The sequence below is a fragment of the Silurus aristotelis genome (assembly GCF_946808225.1).
Source record: "Silurus aristotelis genome assembly, chromosome: 22".
Taxonomy (NCBI): domain Eukaryota; kingdom Metazoa; phylum Chordata; class Actinopteri; order Siluriformes; family Siluridae; genus Silurus; species Silurus aristotelis.
The window spans coordinates 13,633,491-13,650,873 of record NC_139595.1 but is presented as its reverse complement, the minus strand read 5'-3'; the positions used below and the strand labels follow the sequence as shown (position 1 = coordinate 13,650,873).

The 17,383-nt window shown below is 37.1% G+C and overlaps 1 protein-coding gene across 1 annotated transcript in view; it reads left to right on the top strand.

Annotated features, from left to right (window-relative positions):
• Positions 1–15,116, top strand: part of limk1a (LIM domain kinase 1a) — a 55,830-nt gene extending 40,714 nt beyond the window's left edge. Inside the window, 14 exon segments of the mRNA XM_083525740.1 lie at positions 2,415–2,524; positions 4,526–4,723; positions 5,410–5,515; positions 5,741–5,940; positions 6,034–6,220; positions 8,834–8,920; positions 9,551–9,682; positions 10,273–10,332; positions 10,736–10,801; positions 11,226–11,388; positions 11,565–11,620; positions 11,968–12,125; positions 14,100–14,233; positions 14,236–15,116. Coding sequence (XP_083381866.1) covers positions 2,415–2,524; positions 4,526–4,723; positions 5,410–5,515; positions 5,741–5,940; positions 6,034–6,220; positions 8,834–8,920; positions 9,551–9,682; positions 10,273–10,332; positions 10,736–10,801; positions 11,226–11,388; positions 11,565–11,620; positions 11,968–12,125; positions 14,100–14,233; positions 14,236–14,261 — 1,683 coding nt within the window. The 3' untranslated portion in view covers positions 14,262–15,116.
• Positions 15,117–17,383: the final 2,267 nt, after the last annotated feature.

Genomic DNA, 17,383 nt, shown 5'->3' with positions numbered 1-17,383 from the left:
AACAATTTGATAATTGCAAACTAATTGGCATTTCATTTCACAAGGTAAAAGCAAAAGGTTGTTAAAAGCGATCAGACATCTTTGCATTTTTGCCAACAAGGTTAACAATAACAGTTAAAGTTTGTTCTGTGAAAAAAGGGATTTCTTTGCCACAGTGATTAAAAAAACCTCTCAGACTTGCTATAAAATAAAGCAAATGGATGTACCCGAGCTGTGTCCTTATTGTTTACATCCCTCCTTCCAAAACACAATTAATTTAATGACCTTGTGTTTGTGAATTCTTGTTTTGAAAGCCAGCAGGACTGATGATCACATTCTGAGAGTGAAGTCATTATCCTAAAATGCTTTCAGCAGAGTCTGCTGACTCATACTGGCTGCTCCAAAACGAGCCATTTCTTTTTTTCAGGCTTAGTGGACGCCTCTGTATCAGGTGCATGTTTATGGGATTATACAATGCTTTACAGTATGGTCATCATTCTACATTACTTGGCATAGAGTATCGACTTTGCATCTGTAGAAGTTTAGTGTAAAGACCGAATGTTGCGAGGGATTGCGCTGTGTCCTTGGATAAAAGGTGATTTTTACAGTCAAATATCAATAGTTTTTTTGTGAGGGGTCATGCAAGAAAAAGTTATTGGGTCTGTGAGTGGATTATTGGCTGGATGTCAGGAAGTGTGCATACACAGAGAGACTAGAGTGGATTTGTATGCCTGTGATATTCTCTTCTACTTGAATGAGTAGTGTCGCGATCAATGGATATAGATTTTTCTGTTTGAAGTTAAATTTGTTTTTGCTGACTGTTGAATTTTAGGAGCTGTGTCTGTTGGTTTGGATCTGTTTTTAAATTTAGTTCTTGCTATTCTGCAGCTTGATGATGTTAATGACGACACACCAGTTACAATTTTATTTCTATAGCACCTTTAGTCGTGGACAGTCGTCACAAAGCAGCGCGACAGAAAGAAATAGATGGTTTGTACATTTTAAATGAATATATTCATCTTTATAAGTTGATCCCTAATAAGTGAGTCAGAAGCAATGGTGCAGAGGAAACACCCCCTTAGACGATATGAAAAAACCTTGAGATGAACCAGGCTCAGAAGGAAACTCATCCTCTATTTATCTATTCATTATAGTTCTATTGTTGTTGGCGTTTTCAGCTGTTTGCCAAGTGCAAGGCTCTTGATTACAAAACTGTTTGTGACAGTTGTAGTCCTATAGACCAAGGTGATCTTCATGGTTACTAAGTGCTACCATCCACTATATCCATGTGAAGCCATCCTGGAACCATCTTCATAGCATAATTGTAATCATAATACTTATTATAGCAAGTATTATAAATCAGTATTGGTTTTATGCAACAGTTCTTGTAAACAAGAACTTCATATTGAGTATGTGATTTTCCCAGACACAATATGGCCAAACGTTCTGTTCATTTTGTTTCGCTCGAAAAAGAGATTCCATTGAAGCCCCACTCACTTTATAGCTCATCGGCCACGACAACATTAGTGAGATTGGATAAGTATTGTTGTGTGAGGAGGACTGGGGCTGCACTCAGCATTCCAATTCAACACCAGAGGTGTTCAGTCTGGTTGAGGTCAGGGCTCTGTGCAGCTCATGTTGATTTGATTCCCCCTTGTTAGTGCTTTCAGTGACGTTAGCTTCTCTTTCTTTTTTACATCTTCATCGGATAAATTTTAATAATTAAAGGTGAAAAGGTTAACGTTAAGTACCATTGGTGAGTAATAAATCTCTAGTGACTCTAGCAGTACTAGAGTAACCATTTTGAAATAGACAGTGGAGTGTGGTTTTAATGGCACCAATGAAACACCCATCGACCAATTACATTAGTGGGCTGGAAATAACTGTTGTACAGTAACTGTGTCAAGGTTTATGCTGTGTATATTTATGTGTGTAGTGACATTTTATTTCCACTCAAGTTTGCTGCCTGTTTACACCATTCTGCACCACATCACATAGAATTATAAATATTCTTACTTTTATAACTATATATTTAACTCACACACAATCTATATGTATTGTTTCATAACAATATTTTTTATATGTTGTAATAGGGACATTTTTCTCTAGGTTGATTAATCCATTTATTCATTGTAATTAACGTTTAGAAGCTTCTGTGTGAAGACTCCGTTTTTAGGAAAAACCCAGCAATAGCAAGCAATAATAGAACCGTATTTCTTTTCACAGACAATAAGAAAACTTGTAATTGGACCAAAAGTATGATTTGTCCTTGTTAGCTTTGGCAAACTGCTGTGCTTTGTAAGGTATAAAACATATCAGGACATGTTCTAGGAAAGCTTTAATAAATGTTGCTTATATTCTTATAACATACTCTTTACAGATTCAGGTCTTTATTCTTCACTTAACTTTTAATGGACTGTTAACTGCTTTTTTAGGTTGCAGGCGAGCAGAAGTATCACCCTGAGTGTTTCACCTGCCTGAACTGTCGCACCTTCATTGGTGATGGAGACAACTACGCTCTGGTGGAGAGGTCCAAGCTCTACTGGTGAGTCGTGCTGAAACCTTCAGCCTGATCTCTATCTTTGAAAACTATTCAACCATTTAGACTCTTCTGGTGTCATATAAATGATCTTTGATATCGAATGCAGCAGCAAGAAGAGTCACCTAACTTGTTCAGACAAGTTCAGGATGTGTTATGTGATTAAAGAGATTAATTTTGTGACTTTGCAGAATTACCTGGTTTTAGACTCTTTCAGAAATGAATGCCTGCATTGTAGGAGACAACCTTGTTTGTTTGGTTGGTTTTCTTTCAGTTGGAATCAGGAGATCTAAGGTCGAGAATGTGCTACAATGGAAAGTGCAGGAAGTAGAATCAAAAAGCCTTTTCCTGAATAATGTATTTAGCATTGTATTGTATGCAATGTATTTCCAAGGTTTGCCGTGTATTGCCAAGTTTTCAAAACTTTCAGCCTGTGAAATTTTTTTTTTTACAAAGGTTTTACTTTAGCTGCTTTTAGACTATATAAATTTAGATTTTTTTCCAGACATTTTTCAAGTTCAAAGACGCCTTACAAAAGAATTATGCATTGGAAGAATTCTACACTTTAATATAAAAAGTACAAACCGGAAAATGATCATGTCTGGAATCTTCCGCATCATATCCGACATTTTATTCTATCCATCCATCTATATACAGTACAGACCAAAAGTTTGGACACACCTTCTCATTCAAAGAGTCTCATGACTATGAAAATTGTAGATTCACACTAAAGGCATCAAAACTATGAATTAACACATGTGGAATTATATATGGAATTATATACATAACAAAAAAGTGTGAAACAACTGAAAAATGTCATATTCTAGGTTCTTCAAAGTAGCCACCTTTTGCTTTGATTACTTCTTGCACACTCTTGGCATTCTCTTGATGAGCTTCAAGAGGTAGTCACCTGAAATGGTCTTCCAACAGTCTTGAAGGAGTTCCCCGAGAGATGCTTGACACTTGTTGGCCCTTTTGCTTTACTCTGCAGTCCAGCTCACCCCTAAACCATCTCGATTGGGTTCAGGTCCGGTGACTGTGGAGGCCAGGTCATCTGGTGCAGCACCCCATCACTCTCCTTCTTGGTCAAATAGCCCTTGATGCCTTCAGTGTGACTCTACAATGTTCATAGTCATGAAAATAAAGAAAACTCTCTGAATGAGAAGGTGTGTCCAAACTTTTGGTCTGTACTGTGTATATATATATATATATATGTATATATATATATATATATATATATATATATATATATATATATATATATATATATATATATATATATATTTATATATACTTTACAGACAAAAGCATTGGGACACCTGTCCTTTCCTGCCATATGTGGTTCTTCTCTCTAAACTGTTAACAAAAAGCTGGAGGCACACAATTGTATAGGATTTCTTTGGATTCCGTATAGTAAAATTTTGTGTTCACTTGAACTTGGATATCCAAACCTGTTCCAGCATGGCAATGCCCCTGTGCACAAAGCCAGCTCTATAAAGTTATGGTTTACATGGTTTGGAGTGGAATATCTCCTGCAATAGAGCTCTGATCTTGATCTTGAACACTCTTATGCCTTATAAACACAAATGTCCACAAGCACGCTCGAAAAAAAAGTGGAACACCTTCCCAGAAGAGTGGCGGGAATTATAAAAACAAGTTTGGACTAAATGTGGAATGCAATGCTCAAAAAGCACACATCATACTTATGACCAGGTGTCCGCAAACTTTTGGCAATATAGTGTTTAATCGTTTCATACATACGCTACATAAGATTAAAAGTCATAGGTGCATCTGAAATGCTGTGAAGAAAAAAATTCTCATTAAAAAGAATGAAATTAATATTATATGGTGTATTTTAGTATTTTTAAACAGCTCTTTTTTTATGCTGACACATCATAAAATAATCATAAAACATTATGACTATAAATTAGTCATGAATTAGAAATGAGTTGTAAAATAACCATCTAAAATTTGCACTAAATTGTTTGTTTTTGTGTCTTTTTGCAGTGGACACTGTTTTTATGAGACCATCGTGACCCCAGCGACCGTGCCTGACTCTCCATGCCCACGAATTCCTCACACAGTCACGCTGGTGTCTATTCCAGCCTCCACAGATGGAAAGCGTGGCTTCTCTCTCTCCATCGATCAGAGCAACAGCCCAAACAGCTACAGTACTGAATACAACCACACGGTCCGCGTGTCTCAGTAAGTGTGTGCATTTGGGGTGTTTCTAATAATCTCCTGATTCGGTGACAGATCTTTTTATTTTACTGATACCTACTCATACATAAAAAATGGATTGATTCGCAGGAAGCACCGTATAATCGATGTGTAATTTATTACATTTTTATTTAGAAAAAGAACCTTTAACCTATTTCTATAAGCAGTTCACATAAATGTTCTTTTTTTTTTCGGTTTCTGGCGCATGCTTATATAGAGAAATATGATGTGATGGATATGATAGATAGATTGCAAGACAGACAGACAGACAGACAGACAGACAGACAGACAGACAGACAGACAGACAGACAGACAGACAGCAACAAAATGCAGTTTATCATCTACCAATAGTGCAAATAGTACCAACTGTGCAAACTGTCATGCAGATAAATATGTAACTATATTTACATCATGTAATGTATATATGTACAACAATTAAATATAAAGGCTCTGGACAGTGTAAAAAATGTGCATTATATGGGTAAGGCACAATATATGTAGAGAAATATGATCAATAATTTAACTAGTCTAATACTGAGAAAAAAAAAAAAAAAAAATGAATAAAAGCTTAATTGCAGTAACTAAAAAAGTAATTTTTCTACTTGTGTTAATTAGCTGCATTAATAATTATGTCTGTGTATGGTGTTTGGTAACTCTGTGTGTCTGCTTAGGGTGGATTCCGAGTGCATCAGTCCAGACGTGAAGAACTCCATTCATGTTGGTGACCGCATTCTGGAGATCAACGGGACCCCAATTAGGAATGTTCCAGTTGATGAGGTACTAAAAAACAAGTGTATGGAATCATATCCTCCTGATACCTGCTCGTTTGTGTGTGTGTGTGTGTGTGTGTGTGTGTGTGTGTGTGTGTGTGTGTGTGTGTGTGTGTGTGTGTGTGTGTGTGTGTGTGTGTGTGTGTGTGTGTGTGAACAAAAGTATGTTATGAGATAAGTTACCTGGGTGTTGAACATTTGTCTCCCCCTTGTGGCTTTCACTTCACTTCAGATTGATTTGCTTATCCAAGAGACCAGTCGACTTCTGCAGCTCACCATCGAGCATGACCCCCTCGATTCTGATAACCCCAGCAGCTCGTTTGAGGATCCATTGGACGGACCGAGCCCACTGCCTGAGAAACACAGCCCGGTTCCACAAATCACACAGCCACCGAATCATGACATCAACAACCTGCGCTCCCGCGTGATCACGTCAGTTCAGCTCTCTTTACCCTTCACTCTTACTTCCTTTGCATTAGAATGTGAATTACAATATGGTAATTCCGCAAAATGTTTTATTTACAGGCGTAGCTACAGCATCGATAAGTCACCGTGCTCCAGTAATGCAGCGTCCCCTATGTCTCTGAGGAAGGATATCGGACGCTCCGAGTCTCTCCGCGTCGTGACTAACCGCACGCACAGAATATTCCGGCCGTCCGATCTCATCCATGGAGAAGTGCTAGGAAAGGGGTGTTATGGTCAGGCTATTAAGGTAAACACACTCTTTCACGTTGCATAACAACACTAGGCTTGTTGTATCTATTAACAGAGGCAAAATACTTTAGTTTCCTGGTAACCAGTGGAACAGATGATGTCGTTCTGGTCTCAAACACAGTTTTGTTGTTCATTTCTCAAGAATAAATACAATGCAAATTTGAATAATGAAAATTTGCCTGGCTGTAAATGAAGGTGTGTTTTTCTGCCAGGAGGTGGCAGGAGTGAGACAGTAATGGAAAAGCATGCAAATGAGTTTCCATTCACCATATTGTTTTGGTTTTCTCAAATGATTTATGATAAAAAGTCCTAAATTAGATAGTAATCAGCCGCTTTATTGAGTGTAATAGCTTGATGTGTTATAATACAATTATAAATGAAATGAAATATATCACAAATGATGTTGTGAACTGAAAGTTTTGAGTGAACTGAAAGTTTTTTGACTAAATCACCCATATAATCTGTCCTGCTTCTCAGATGTTGTTCTTGTTTGGCCAGAAATGGTGAAATATGTCACGCAGAATTACATCATATTGTTCTGTGGTGACTAACTGAAAAACTTTGCAGTGCCAGTTTTGAAACTCTGTGTATGATTATCTGGACTAACACTTTGTCTGTATTCTGTTGTTTACTGTAGTAATATATAATTGCTCAGAAAAGAATTGCTTTCCCCAGGCCTCCTTTTATTTATTTATTTTTTTTTTTTTTACTTGTTACTGTTTTCAGTGGCTTTAAAACCTATTCGGGGTTTTTGTAAAGTTTGCATGATGTCTTGAGATTATCCATTATACAATACAAGTGAATGGTATTGTATTTGAAATACACGTTAGCATATTCAAAGTAATAAGAACGGTGAGAGAAACTGAAATGAAAGTAGGCCAAGTCAAGTGACTTTGGCAATTCAACCAAATATACTGTAGCTGGTACAATACACGTGATAAGAATCTGTTTGCAAACAATCTTATTTAGTTTTGTGTAAACTTATGTAGTTCTGTGTTGTTTTTTGTAGCTTGGTGGATGTGGATTAACATTTTTTTTATTTTTTTTTTATGAATTGTTCTTGTTCACTTTGGTCCTCTGGTGGTCTAGTGGTTAGGATGCTGCGCTCTCACCGCTGCGGCCCGGGTTTGAACCTTGGTCAGGGAACTAACCCCAGCCATTAGGTTTGCACAAGCCTTAGTGCTGGTCCCAAGCCTGGATAAATGGGGAGGGTTGCGTTAGGAAGGGCATCCAGCGTAAAAACATGTGCCAAATCAAACATGCGGATGATCCGCTGTGGCGACCCCTAATGGGAGAAGCTGAAAGAAAGTTCTTGTTCACTTCCATGTACTGACCTATATTTACATTACATTTTTGGAATTTGCCAAATGCCCTTATCCAAAGTGACTTGCAGTTATCTCATTTATACAACTGAACAGGTGGGGGTTAACGTCCTTGCTCAAGTGCTCAGCAATTAAATCTTGGCATGCTGGGATTTTAACTTACAACCTTCAAGATCAAAAGTCAACATCTAGTGAACGACCACTTTCACATATTTGAAAGTGCCTACAAAACATGTGGCATGAGAGCATCCTGTGATGTTGGTTAGACATATTGAACAAACACTCCCAATACTTTGAGTCTGAGCGAGTGGAAGCTTCTTAGTGAACAATTAAGGATCTTTGGTGTTGGCTAAGCTGATGCATTTAGTTCACTCTTTAAGCAAGAAGAGAAAGAGACGAGGAACAAGGAGAAATGGTGACTCTTCTCTCAAAATCAGCTTGTGTTGACTGAATGTTCTCCTTGAAAATATATACACCAGAACCTCTCTTTGTGGATTGGATAGCAATTTTACTAAAACTTAAATCTCCTTCAAACTAATTTTTTAAAAATAAATATATATTGTGTGAGGGGAAAAAATGACTTGATAATATTCAAAAAGGCTTACTGCCATCATCTAATGTTTAATGGGGCGACTTTTGGAAAGGGTTAATAAAGGAATCAGTGAACGAATCTCTTTAGTGAACATTCATAAAAACAATAATAAATAAAACTCAGATCACTAAGATAAATTAAATCAACTGCTTCTAATAACACTACACAAGACTACATAAAGAGAGTTTAATAGTTACTAAAACAAGGCAATAGGCCCAGTGATGGACTGCAGTGTCTAATGGAAAACAATTATAGTAAAAATATAAAGTGCATATTACAATAATGATAAATACTGTAAATTTAAATATAACATACTAACATAAAAAACTAGTCCCTAACATTTAATCCCTAATGAGCAAGCCTGTGGCGCCAAGGGCAAGGATAAACACCCTGAGTCCGTATAAGGAGAGGAACCAGATATAAAAGCGAACCTTTTCTCATCTGGGTGACACAGAATGTAGTTAGCAGCCAATATCAGCTAGTCGATACATTTGTTTTGTGGGGTTTTAGCACTTTTTTAAAAAGAACTAGTGGAATAGTGTTTAGTTCATGATGATGGGGTGTGTTTGTGTGTGAGAGGTTTTGGTGTCAATCCAGGATTTGGCTATTGATGAGTCTGGTAGTTTGAAACCAGCTCTATTTATCATATTTTTTTACATCTTTGCTAAATATCTTATTTTGTATATGTGTGTGTCAGGTGACCCACAAAGAAACCGGTGAAGTGATGGTCATGAAGGAGCTCATTCGCTTTGACGATGAGACCCAGCGGACCTTCCTTAAAGAGGTAAATTAAGCTACACCATTACCATCCCAATCTTACAAACGCCTCTGGAATGGAAAAGTAATAGTGAAAGGTGAGAAGAGTAACACAAGGCAAATGTCTCTGGAATTTATTTTTATTAAGCTTATCATTGGTCTGTGAATATTGTATTACTTTTGTTTCCATTTCTAAAATTATTATTCAGCTATAAAGTGGGTGACTTTGGCAGTGGTGCAAAATGGTGCAAAACCTAGTGGTTCAATTTCCTGTGCATGTATGGGACATTATCTTCTGGAATTTTAATTTGCAAGAAATAAATGGTTAATATAACTTTATCATTATTTAGAAGATAACCTTTAAGAACACCATGGTGCACCAGAAAAAAATTAAGCACAAAAAGATTTTGAAGGAACACATTTGAAGTGTATTTACATGCACAGCACCAGATCTGTTAACACGAGTTTATCATGAGTGTGAGAGATAAATAAATGAAGTGTTAACTTCCTCTATTTATGCAGACCCCGTATAGCTTGCACAACAATATGTAGATGATTCCTGGTGTTTCATTATTCAGTCTGTTTTTCACTTTTGGGTAAAGTCCTCTTAGGTGTTTATTTTGATGTCCCAGATAAACAGACTTTAATTTGATTTCAGGTAAAAGTAATGAGATGCCTGGACCACCCCAACGTCCTGAAGTTTATCGGTGTCCTCTACAAAGACAAGCGGCTGAACTTAATCGCAGAGTACATCAAAGGAGGCACCCTCAGGGACATCATTAAGAAAATGGTGTGTGTGTGTGGAGGAAACCTGTGTATGAAGTTGAAATAATAAGTTAAATGCAGTGCTGTCTTTTTGTTTCGTCCGCCAAATAGCAGTATCTATCATTCATTTAAACCTGAAGTGGGCGTGGCCATAACAAAAAATTTTGTTGTTGTTGCGAATTGGCAGTTACTCAAAATGAGCTACATGTTGGTAAATATAGATATGCATTGTTTTCTTTTTTTAGATCTGCTTTCACAGTTATTATGAATTAAACGCGCCTATAATATTTTGTAATTATTTAGTTGGTTCTATTTTCAAAACAGTTTCTAATAACACGTGTAGCCTCATTTAATCCACTAGGACTTTGACCAGGCAGATACTAAGGATGATTGAACAGAAGCTATACTTTTGGTTTGTGTTTGTAATATAAGCTTCATGTCTAACTACTCACTCTCAGTCAAATATATATATAAAATGTGTGTGTGTGTGTGTGTGTGTGTGTGTGTGTGTGTGTGTGTGTGTGTGTGTGTGTGTGTGTGTGTGTGTACTGTGTAAATTTACTGTATGTATATGTCTATACTAAATAGCTTCATCTGTATGTCCCACATGTACAGGACAGTAATTATCCTTGGAACCAGAGAGTGAGTTTTGCCAAGGATATTGCATCTGGAATGGTAAGTGTGCAGTCATATGAATTTAAAATATTATTTTGACGCAAATTAAACAAGAAAAATTACTTTGCACTTTATTATTATATGTGGTCTTCAAGGCAACGTCTATAAATGACTGTCTTACGCCGCCATCTTGTGGCCAATCTATGGTCAGAGAGAAAAATAAAGGTCATATAGAGGTGACATGACCGTTATATTTTCCTTTTCTACTATTTAAAAGCAGAAGCTAATCCACACATATATTGGATTATTAATTAAATACATATTAAAGTCGAAGGTTTTTCCTTTTTTTGGTGACTATTTAAACTTTCCTAGATCACAAGCATACAGTTGTATAACTAGAATTTAACACTATCAGAAATTGCTTATTGCAAAATGTGACTGTTTTTCCCTCTTATTCTCTCAGGCCTACCTTCATTCCATGAACATCATCCACCGTGATCTCAACTCTTACAACTGTTTGGTCAGAGAGGTGAGTATACAAACCACATTTGCATTCTTGATGCTGTTAAAATGAGATGAAATGCAGTAAAGGATCCAAGCAGTTTGGCTGATCTGTTCAGAGTCTTTTTTATTTGCATTGTGCCAGATGTCTGAGTTTAAATGCTTGTTTTCAATCCGAATCTGATATTTCCACCTTTGGAGGATGAAGAAAATGAGGGGTTGTAACGCACAAAGCAGAAATGTTTGCATTAATTTTTTATTGATTTGTCAGATACTTTTATGAAATTACATTTTAATTATTTTATTACTTTCCTGCATTAAAAACATTCATCTAGCAATTGAATATCTCTTTCATAGACTAAATGAATTTCTGCTAATTACGTTTTCAAGTTAAAAGTAATTTACAAACATCTCAATTTTTGTATTAACATTATTATTCGATCTCTTCTAAGAACAACAGTGTTGTGGTGGCAGACTTTGGCCTTGCTCGATTAATGATCGAAGACAAGAACCAGGACAAACTGGGGAAACTCCAGGGGGTGAAGAAACCAGACAGGAGAAAGAGATACACAGTTGTGGGCAACCCTTACTGGATGGCCCCGGAAATGATTCATGGTCAGTCCTTTGTGTTTCTTTCATCTTAACCTATTAATGTAACTGCATGTTTAATAGAGATTAGAAATCCTTTCATCTTATAGCTTATAATTCTAGTTTTATCCTGTACCGTGGTGTAGCAGATCCATTGTATCTGTATTCAACTTGGTGTTTGTTTTGGCTGTTCTTGCCTGCAGGAAAGAGCTACGATGAGAAGGTGGACATCTTTTCCTTCGGCATCATGCTGTGTGAGGTGAGTGATCTGGGGGAATAATTGTTGGCTTGGCTTGCTGTTAAACGTTTGAACTCACCCCTTTTTCTTCGCATAAGATCACAGGCAGTTGTTTTTAACAGGGAACCCAGCATGGTAACCATTACTGCCTTTTTCAGCTTCACTTTAAAAAAAGGATCTTAACAACCCAGCTGCCATTACTATTTCCGAAGCTCAAATGAAAGCAGCGTTTACAGTTTAGTGTGATTTCTGCCTCATGTTCTGTTCAGTAACTTGCAATGCATGTGTACATTTTTAGATTTGTCCTCTACCAAACTTGAAGGTAATAAACCTCCTGCATAAAGATTTCATGATTCTTCTTTTCACAGATTATTGGGCGAGTCAATGCAGATCCAGACTACTTACCCCGAGCTACAGACTTTGGTCTCAACGTGAACGGTTTCCTGGAGCACTATTACCCTCCAGATTGTCCCCGGTCTTTTTTCCCTCTGGCAGTCTTGTGCTGTGACTTGGATGCCGAGAAAAGGTGCGGGTCTGCTTATATTTCCATTATCAAAGTATTAATTAGCTTACGATCAAACAAGTTTTATTGTTTCCATAAGTTAACTCTTATTCAATCCCAGTGATAATGCATGCTGTTTAAAGATAAGTGCTAGTAATAAGAAATGAACTATATCAGATTTCCTGCAGAGTTGGATAAACTATGGAATTTAAAAGCAAACGTTTGTAAGTAAGGAATAAACCATGATAGTGCATGCGGTTATAGAGAGATACTTAAGTGCAAGCTGTTGTGGATGCATCAGTGCTATTGGAACCTCCATGAGGATATTATTTTCCAATAACAGCACTTCTTGTTGTGTATTATTCCTCATAACAAACCCAATTCTCAGCAATCTCAGACCTCTTTTTTAGTGAAACAGGGACACATCATACCCTTTATTGTTGAATTTAATGATTTGTATCATTTACAAAATAAGATATTACATTTTGTAATTTAACACCTATACAACACCTACAAACAGTCGTGCACTTACCATCTTGAGAAATTACAGATTGTCAACATAAAATGCGAACACAAATCAGAAAATCCTCTGTCATGAAAACTCCTATATGAGAGAAACTTGACGTACTGTCACAAAACACGTTAAATAAATGCCTCCTGAAACACTTATACAATTTTACATATTTTATTCACAATTTTAAATAAATAACAAATGTTTCATGTTTTTAATTATTAGTCTTTATGTGAAATGAGAGCGTATGTGAGATGTCTACCATACAGTATTAATCTGCTGCTGATTTTGTAAATTTACGCCCTTACATGAACTGTCTATAATCTAGTATTTGATCGAGTAAAATAAGTATTTGATCCCCTACCAACCAGTGAGAACTCTGACCACTACACACCCAAATTAGTCCTGTCCCTTGAAGAAAGAACTCCTCTCCACCACCATGGGAAAGACCAAAGAGCTGTCAAAGGACATAAGGGACAAGATTGTAGACCTGCACAAGGCTGAAATGGGCTACAAGACCATCAGCAAGAAGCTTAGTGAGAAAGAGACCACTGTTGGCACGATAATTGAAAAATGGGAGAAAGACAAGTCAAGCGAGCTGGCTCTGGAGCTCCATGACCCATCTGAAGTTTGTCAACAAACACGTGAATGATTCAGAGAAGACGGAAGAATGTGATGTCAAATGAAACCAAACATTTAGCTCTTTGGCATCAACTCAACTCGCCATGTTTTGAGGCAGAAAAATGCTGAATATGACCCCAAGAACACCATCCCCACTGTCAAACATGGAGGAGGAAACATTCTGTTTTTGGGGCTGTTTCTCTGCTAAGGGTACAGGAAGACTTCACCACAGAATCTTGGATGAGAACCTCCTGGCCTTCAGAACACTGAAGATGGGTGGTGGATGTGTCTTCCAGCATGACAATGACCAAAAACATAGGGCCAAGGCAACAATCTGATGGTCTTGTAGCCCATTCCAGCCTTGTGCAGGTCTACAATCTTGTCCCTGACGTATTTTGACAGCTCTTTAGACTTTCCCATGGCGGTGGAGAGGATTAAATTGAAGAGGTTGATTCTGTGACAGGTGTTTTTTATACACATAATGAGTTGATATTAGGAGTTTTTTCCTAAATGGACAGGAGTAAATTGGGTCTGTGGGAGTCAGAGTCTGAGTCACTGTTCATTTTTTTTTTTGTAAGGGGATCAGCAGGAGATCAAATAATTATTTCCCCCACTGTACATCTCTCTGTGAATTAACTCTTTTTGTAAAAACATGTGTTAGAACTGAACATTTATTGACATAACATAATTCTATCCTATTCCTAATCCTATTCCGTCATTATTTTTGGCATTGTATCTTCCTAAACCATTTTCACATTTTTATGTTTTCCCTTTTTTCATAATGACCTTTAAAAACATAACTTTTAGACCTTCAGTTTATTATTGCTAATATTTAAAAAATCTTCTTTTTTTTTTTTTTCTTACAGGCCTGCTTTTGCAAAGCTGGAAGAATGGCTTGAAAAGCTGAAGATGCACTTGGAAATGCGCTTCCTGCTGGTCTCAGAGTTGGAGCAGGTCCATCTAGACTTCTGGCAGAAGCATCCACCTGATGAGAACAAGCTGCCACTCATCAAGAACAGTCCGAATAGCCAATGAGGATCAGATCTCATGTTGTTCGTGGTGTTCACTCAGAACGTTATGAAAAACCTGCTGGATCAGGAGGGCTTGGGCTTGGCCATGGGTTCCATTTCTTGCTTTTGGACTGGCATTCAGTAAGGTTCTCTCCATTATAGGAGGTGCACAGTAGGAGCTGGATAACACGGTTAATGCAGATTTGGTGGGTTTTGAAGACAACATGGGAAATTCATGTTCCTTCCTGCTGTAATCCAGCGCATCATTCCTCTACTGTCACTTTAGCATCTCCCGTGCCTCACTGATATTAAGTGTACACAATTTCACTGAATTATTGAGGTCATGGCTTGTTCTGAAACGTGAATCTATTTACATTTCATTTAATCTGAGTAAAAAAAAGCGGCCCATTTTCTACAGGCACCTTGTTCTGCAAGTCAAACAAGACAGTAGTGCATGTATGTAAATAGTCTTGTTTTTCTGCCCTGCTTGTTGTTTGGCAATTGAATACAAGACAAAACAAGACTCCTTTGGGATGAATAAGTGTGTACAAAATGCTTTGTTTAGTTTTGTCTTTCAATCCATGTAGCTTAGACAGTGTTTTGTCTAAAACAGGGGTGTCAAAATTATTTAAAGTAACGGGTCACGTTAGACTTAGTCCAATGTCAAGTGAGCCAATAACACATCATAACAAGAGCTCCTTCTGAATGTGTTCATTTATCAGCATTTTGTTGAATAGTATAATCAGACATTTTCTGACAGGACAAAATAGATAGATAGATGTCAATTCACTGCATCCCTCCCGCGGATTTTACCATTCTGTGCCTTGTGTAAGTACTTGCCCCTTTGTTTATAATTTTTTTTGTAAAAAGAAATTAGCGAAGTTTATGGCCCTGAATTAATTGCAGTATTTTGCTCCCCTTTCGAAATAACAGAGGCTGGATTTTTATAATTGTATTTATTTACAGTTCACAAGAGGTTAAAACAAGGCCATTTTGTGGACCACATCAGGGTTGAACCTGGCCATACAGAATGTTTGACACCCCTGTATTAAAACATGGTACTGTCTTTTTTTGGTACATTACATCATTTGCACCGTGAAGGTGAGACCCTAAAATATATTCAAGCAAAAATTCACAGTGTATATACCTAATTAGATTACATGATCACATCTTGTTTTAGATATTGTACAGACATTATTTTGTATACAATTATGCCATTTGCCATATTTTTTATTGGGTTGTGGGTTAAAATGTAAGAGATTTCATACAGAACAGGATTTTTGTCCTATTAGCCCCTCTGCAGGTAACCAGGGCTGTTTTTTTCTTTAATGTCTAGCTTTCATGAGTGTTTTATTTGCACATACTTGCACATACTTTATTTCGGTAGTAGTATTACACACTGTAACTTTTGTTCTTTCACAATCAGTGTTTAGTGGAGCTTAGGGCAGACTCATGGTCATCTTGTTCCATGTTAACTCTGGTGCAAGAATGGCGTTAATGACGAGTGGCATAATAAAAGAATAAAAGTTAGGACATCCACTGTTGTGGCTTGAGTCCATTGCCACTTCGGTGAAGTCTGCCTGTGTCTCACTAGTGTGTGAAACTCCCTATGGGAGATGTCCTGTTTACACAAAGTTGCTGCCTGTAAATATGTCTGTTTATGTGGTCAGACTCAGCTATTTTCCTTGTTTCTCTCTTTTTTCTTTCCCCCCTGAAATTCCCTCTTTTTGGGGATCAACTGCATGGTGCCTTGGCTGCATGAGGGCTCCTCCACAAATTTAGCTAACAGCGAATGCTGTTTTTATCGGGAAGTAAACACATCGGAGGACTGTGTACAGATAGCAGTCACAGGCCAAGAAACGGAAAAAGAATTATTTTATGTACAGAACCACTGAAAAAATTTTTTTTAGATTTTTCCAATTATTTAATTAGCACTAAATACGGAAATGGATATGAAAAGAGAAAGAAGGGCGCCATTTTTCCCCTAATGGTAAAAGACAAAATGGATCATGTTCTGATTCTTATATGAATGCAAGACACTGATAGTCTTTTTTTTTTTTAGTTTGTCCTGAGACTGTATTCTCAGCAGCAAATAAGTGTAAGAGAACTTGCAAGAGATATGTGTGTATATATTGTACATCTGCGAGGTATCTACTGTACATAACTCATTACATTCATGATTGTGTAAGCTGGCGAGAAACTTTTTTTTTATACCTTTTGTCATTATCCTTGATGTGTTACTGTACATTGAGTCACGTGAAGGAGAGCATAGGCCAGCTATATTTTTCAGTTAACTGATTATATTCTATATACTTTTTTTTTTTTGTGCTGAAACCTATGAAAGCCATATTTTCCCTAGCCGAAGCTTGGCATCGCATTGTAATAAGCCGGAGTGTGTCAAAACTACTCACACTACATGTAAAATATTGTAGAATATGCAATAGTGCTAGAGAAAAGAAAAAAATAATAATTGTAAAACTGGGTAAAATTCTGTGGCAGATTTAATACATCTCTATGGTATTTCAGTACGTAAATTGTAAGCGTTTCTTCCAAGTTTCATACACAGGGGTTTAGAGCCACACAGGCTTTTTGCTGCGTAAAAAGAAAGATCCTTTGCGAAAGACGTTCTGTTTCGTAAAGACTGCTTAATCATAAAATGTCATTTTCACTGAATGCTGCTTCACCTCCATTTGAAAGCACTTAATGTCCTAGTCTAGTATTGAAACTTGATAGTCTAGCTCAGGGCATCATTACTGAGAAAAAGAAAAGGTTATTATTGATACTCGTATTCCACAAGTACAAAATCCCGACGTGCATCTTGGCTTTGCAACAATACACAGTATATACAGCAACATTTTTATCCATGTGAAGTGTATGGGCATGTAAACCTGGATGTGTTTCCACCGTTACGTCAAGCATGATGACTGTGAGCTTTTATGTGCGAATGCTGCAGCAGTCCTTCTTTGCAAAGGATCGTTTTACCTCTGAATATTGCTGTGCCTTTGTTTTAAGCTAGCCTTGCCAACGAATTATAACGCATTTTGATTTGTTTTGGTTTTGGTTTTTTTGGTTTTTTGATCAATTTCTTGTCATTGCTGATTTTTTGAGGTGAGACTTCCTGTTGCTTTCGATATTTATGC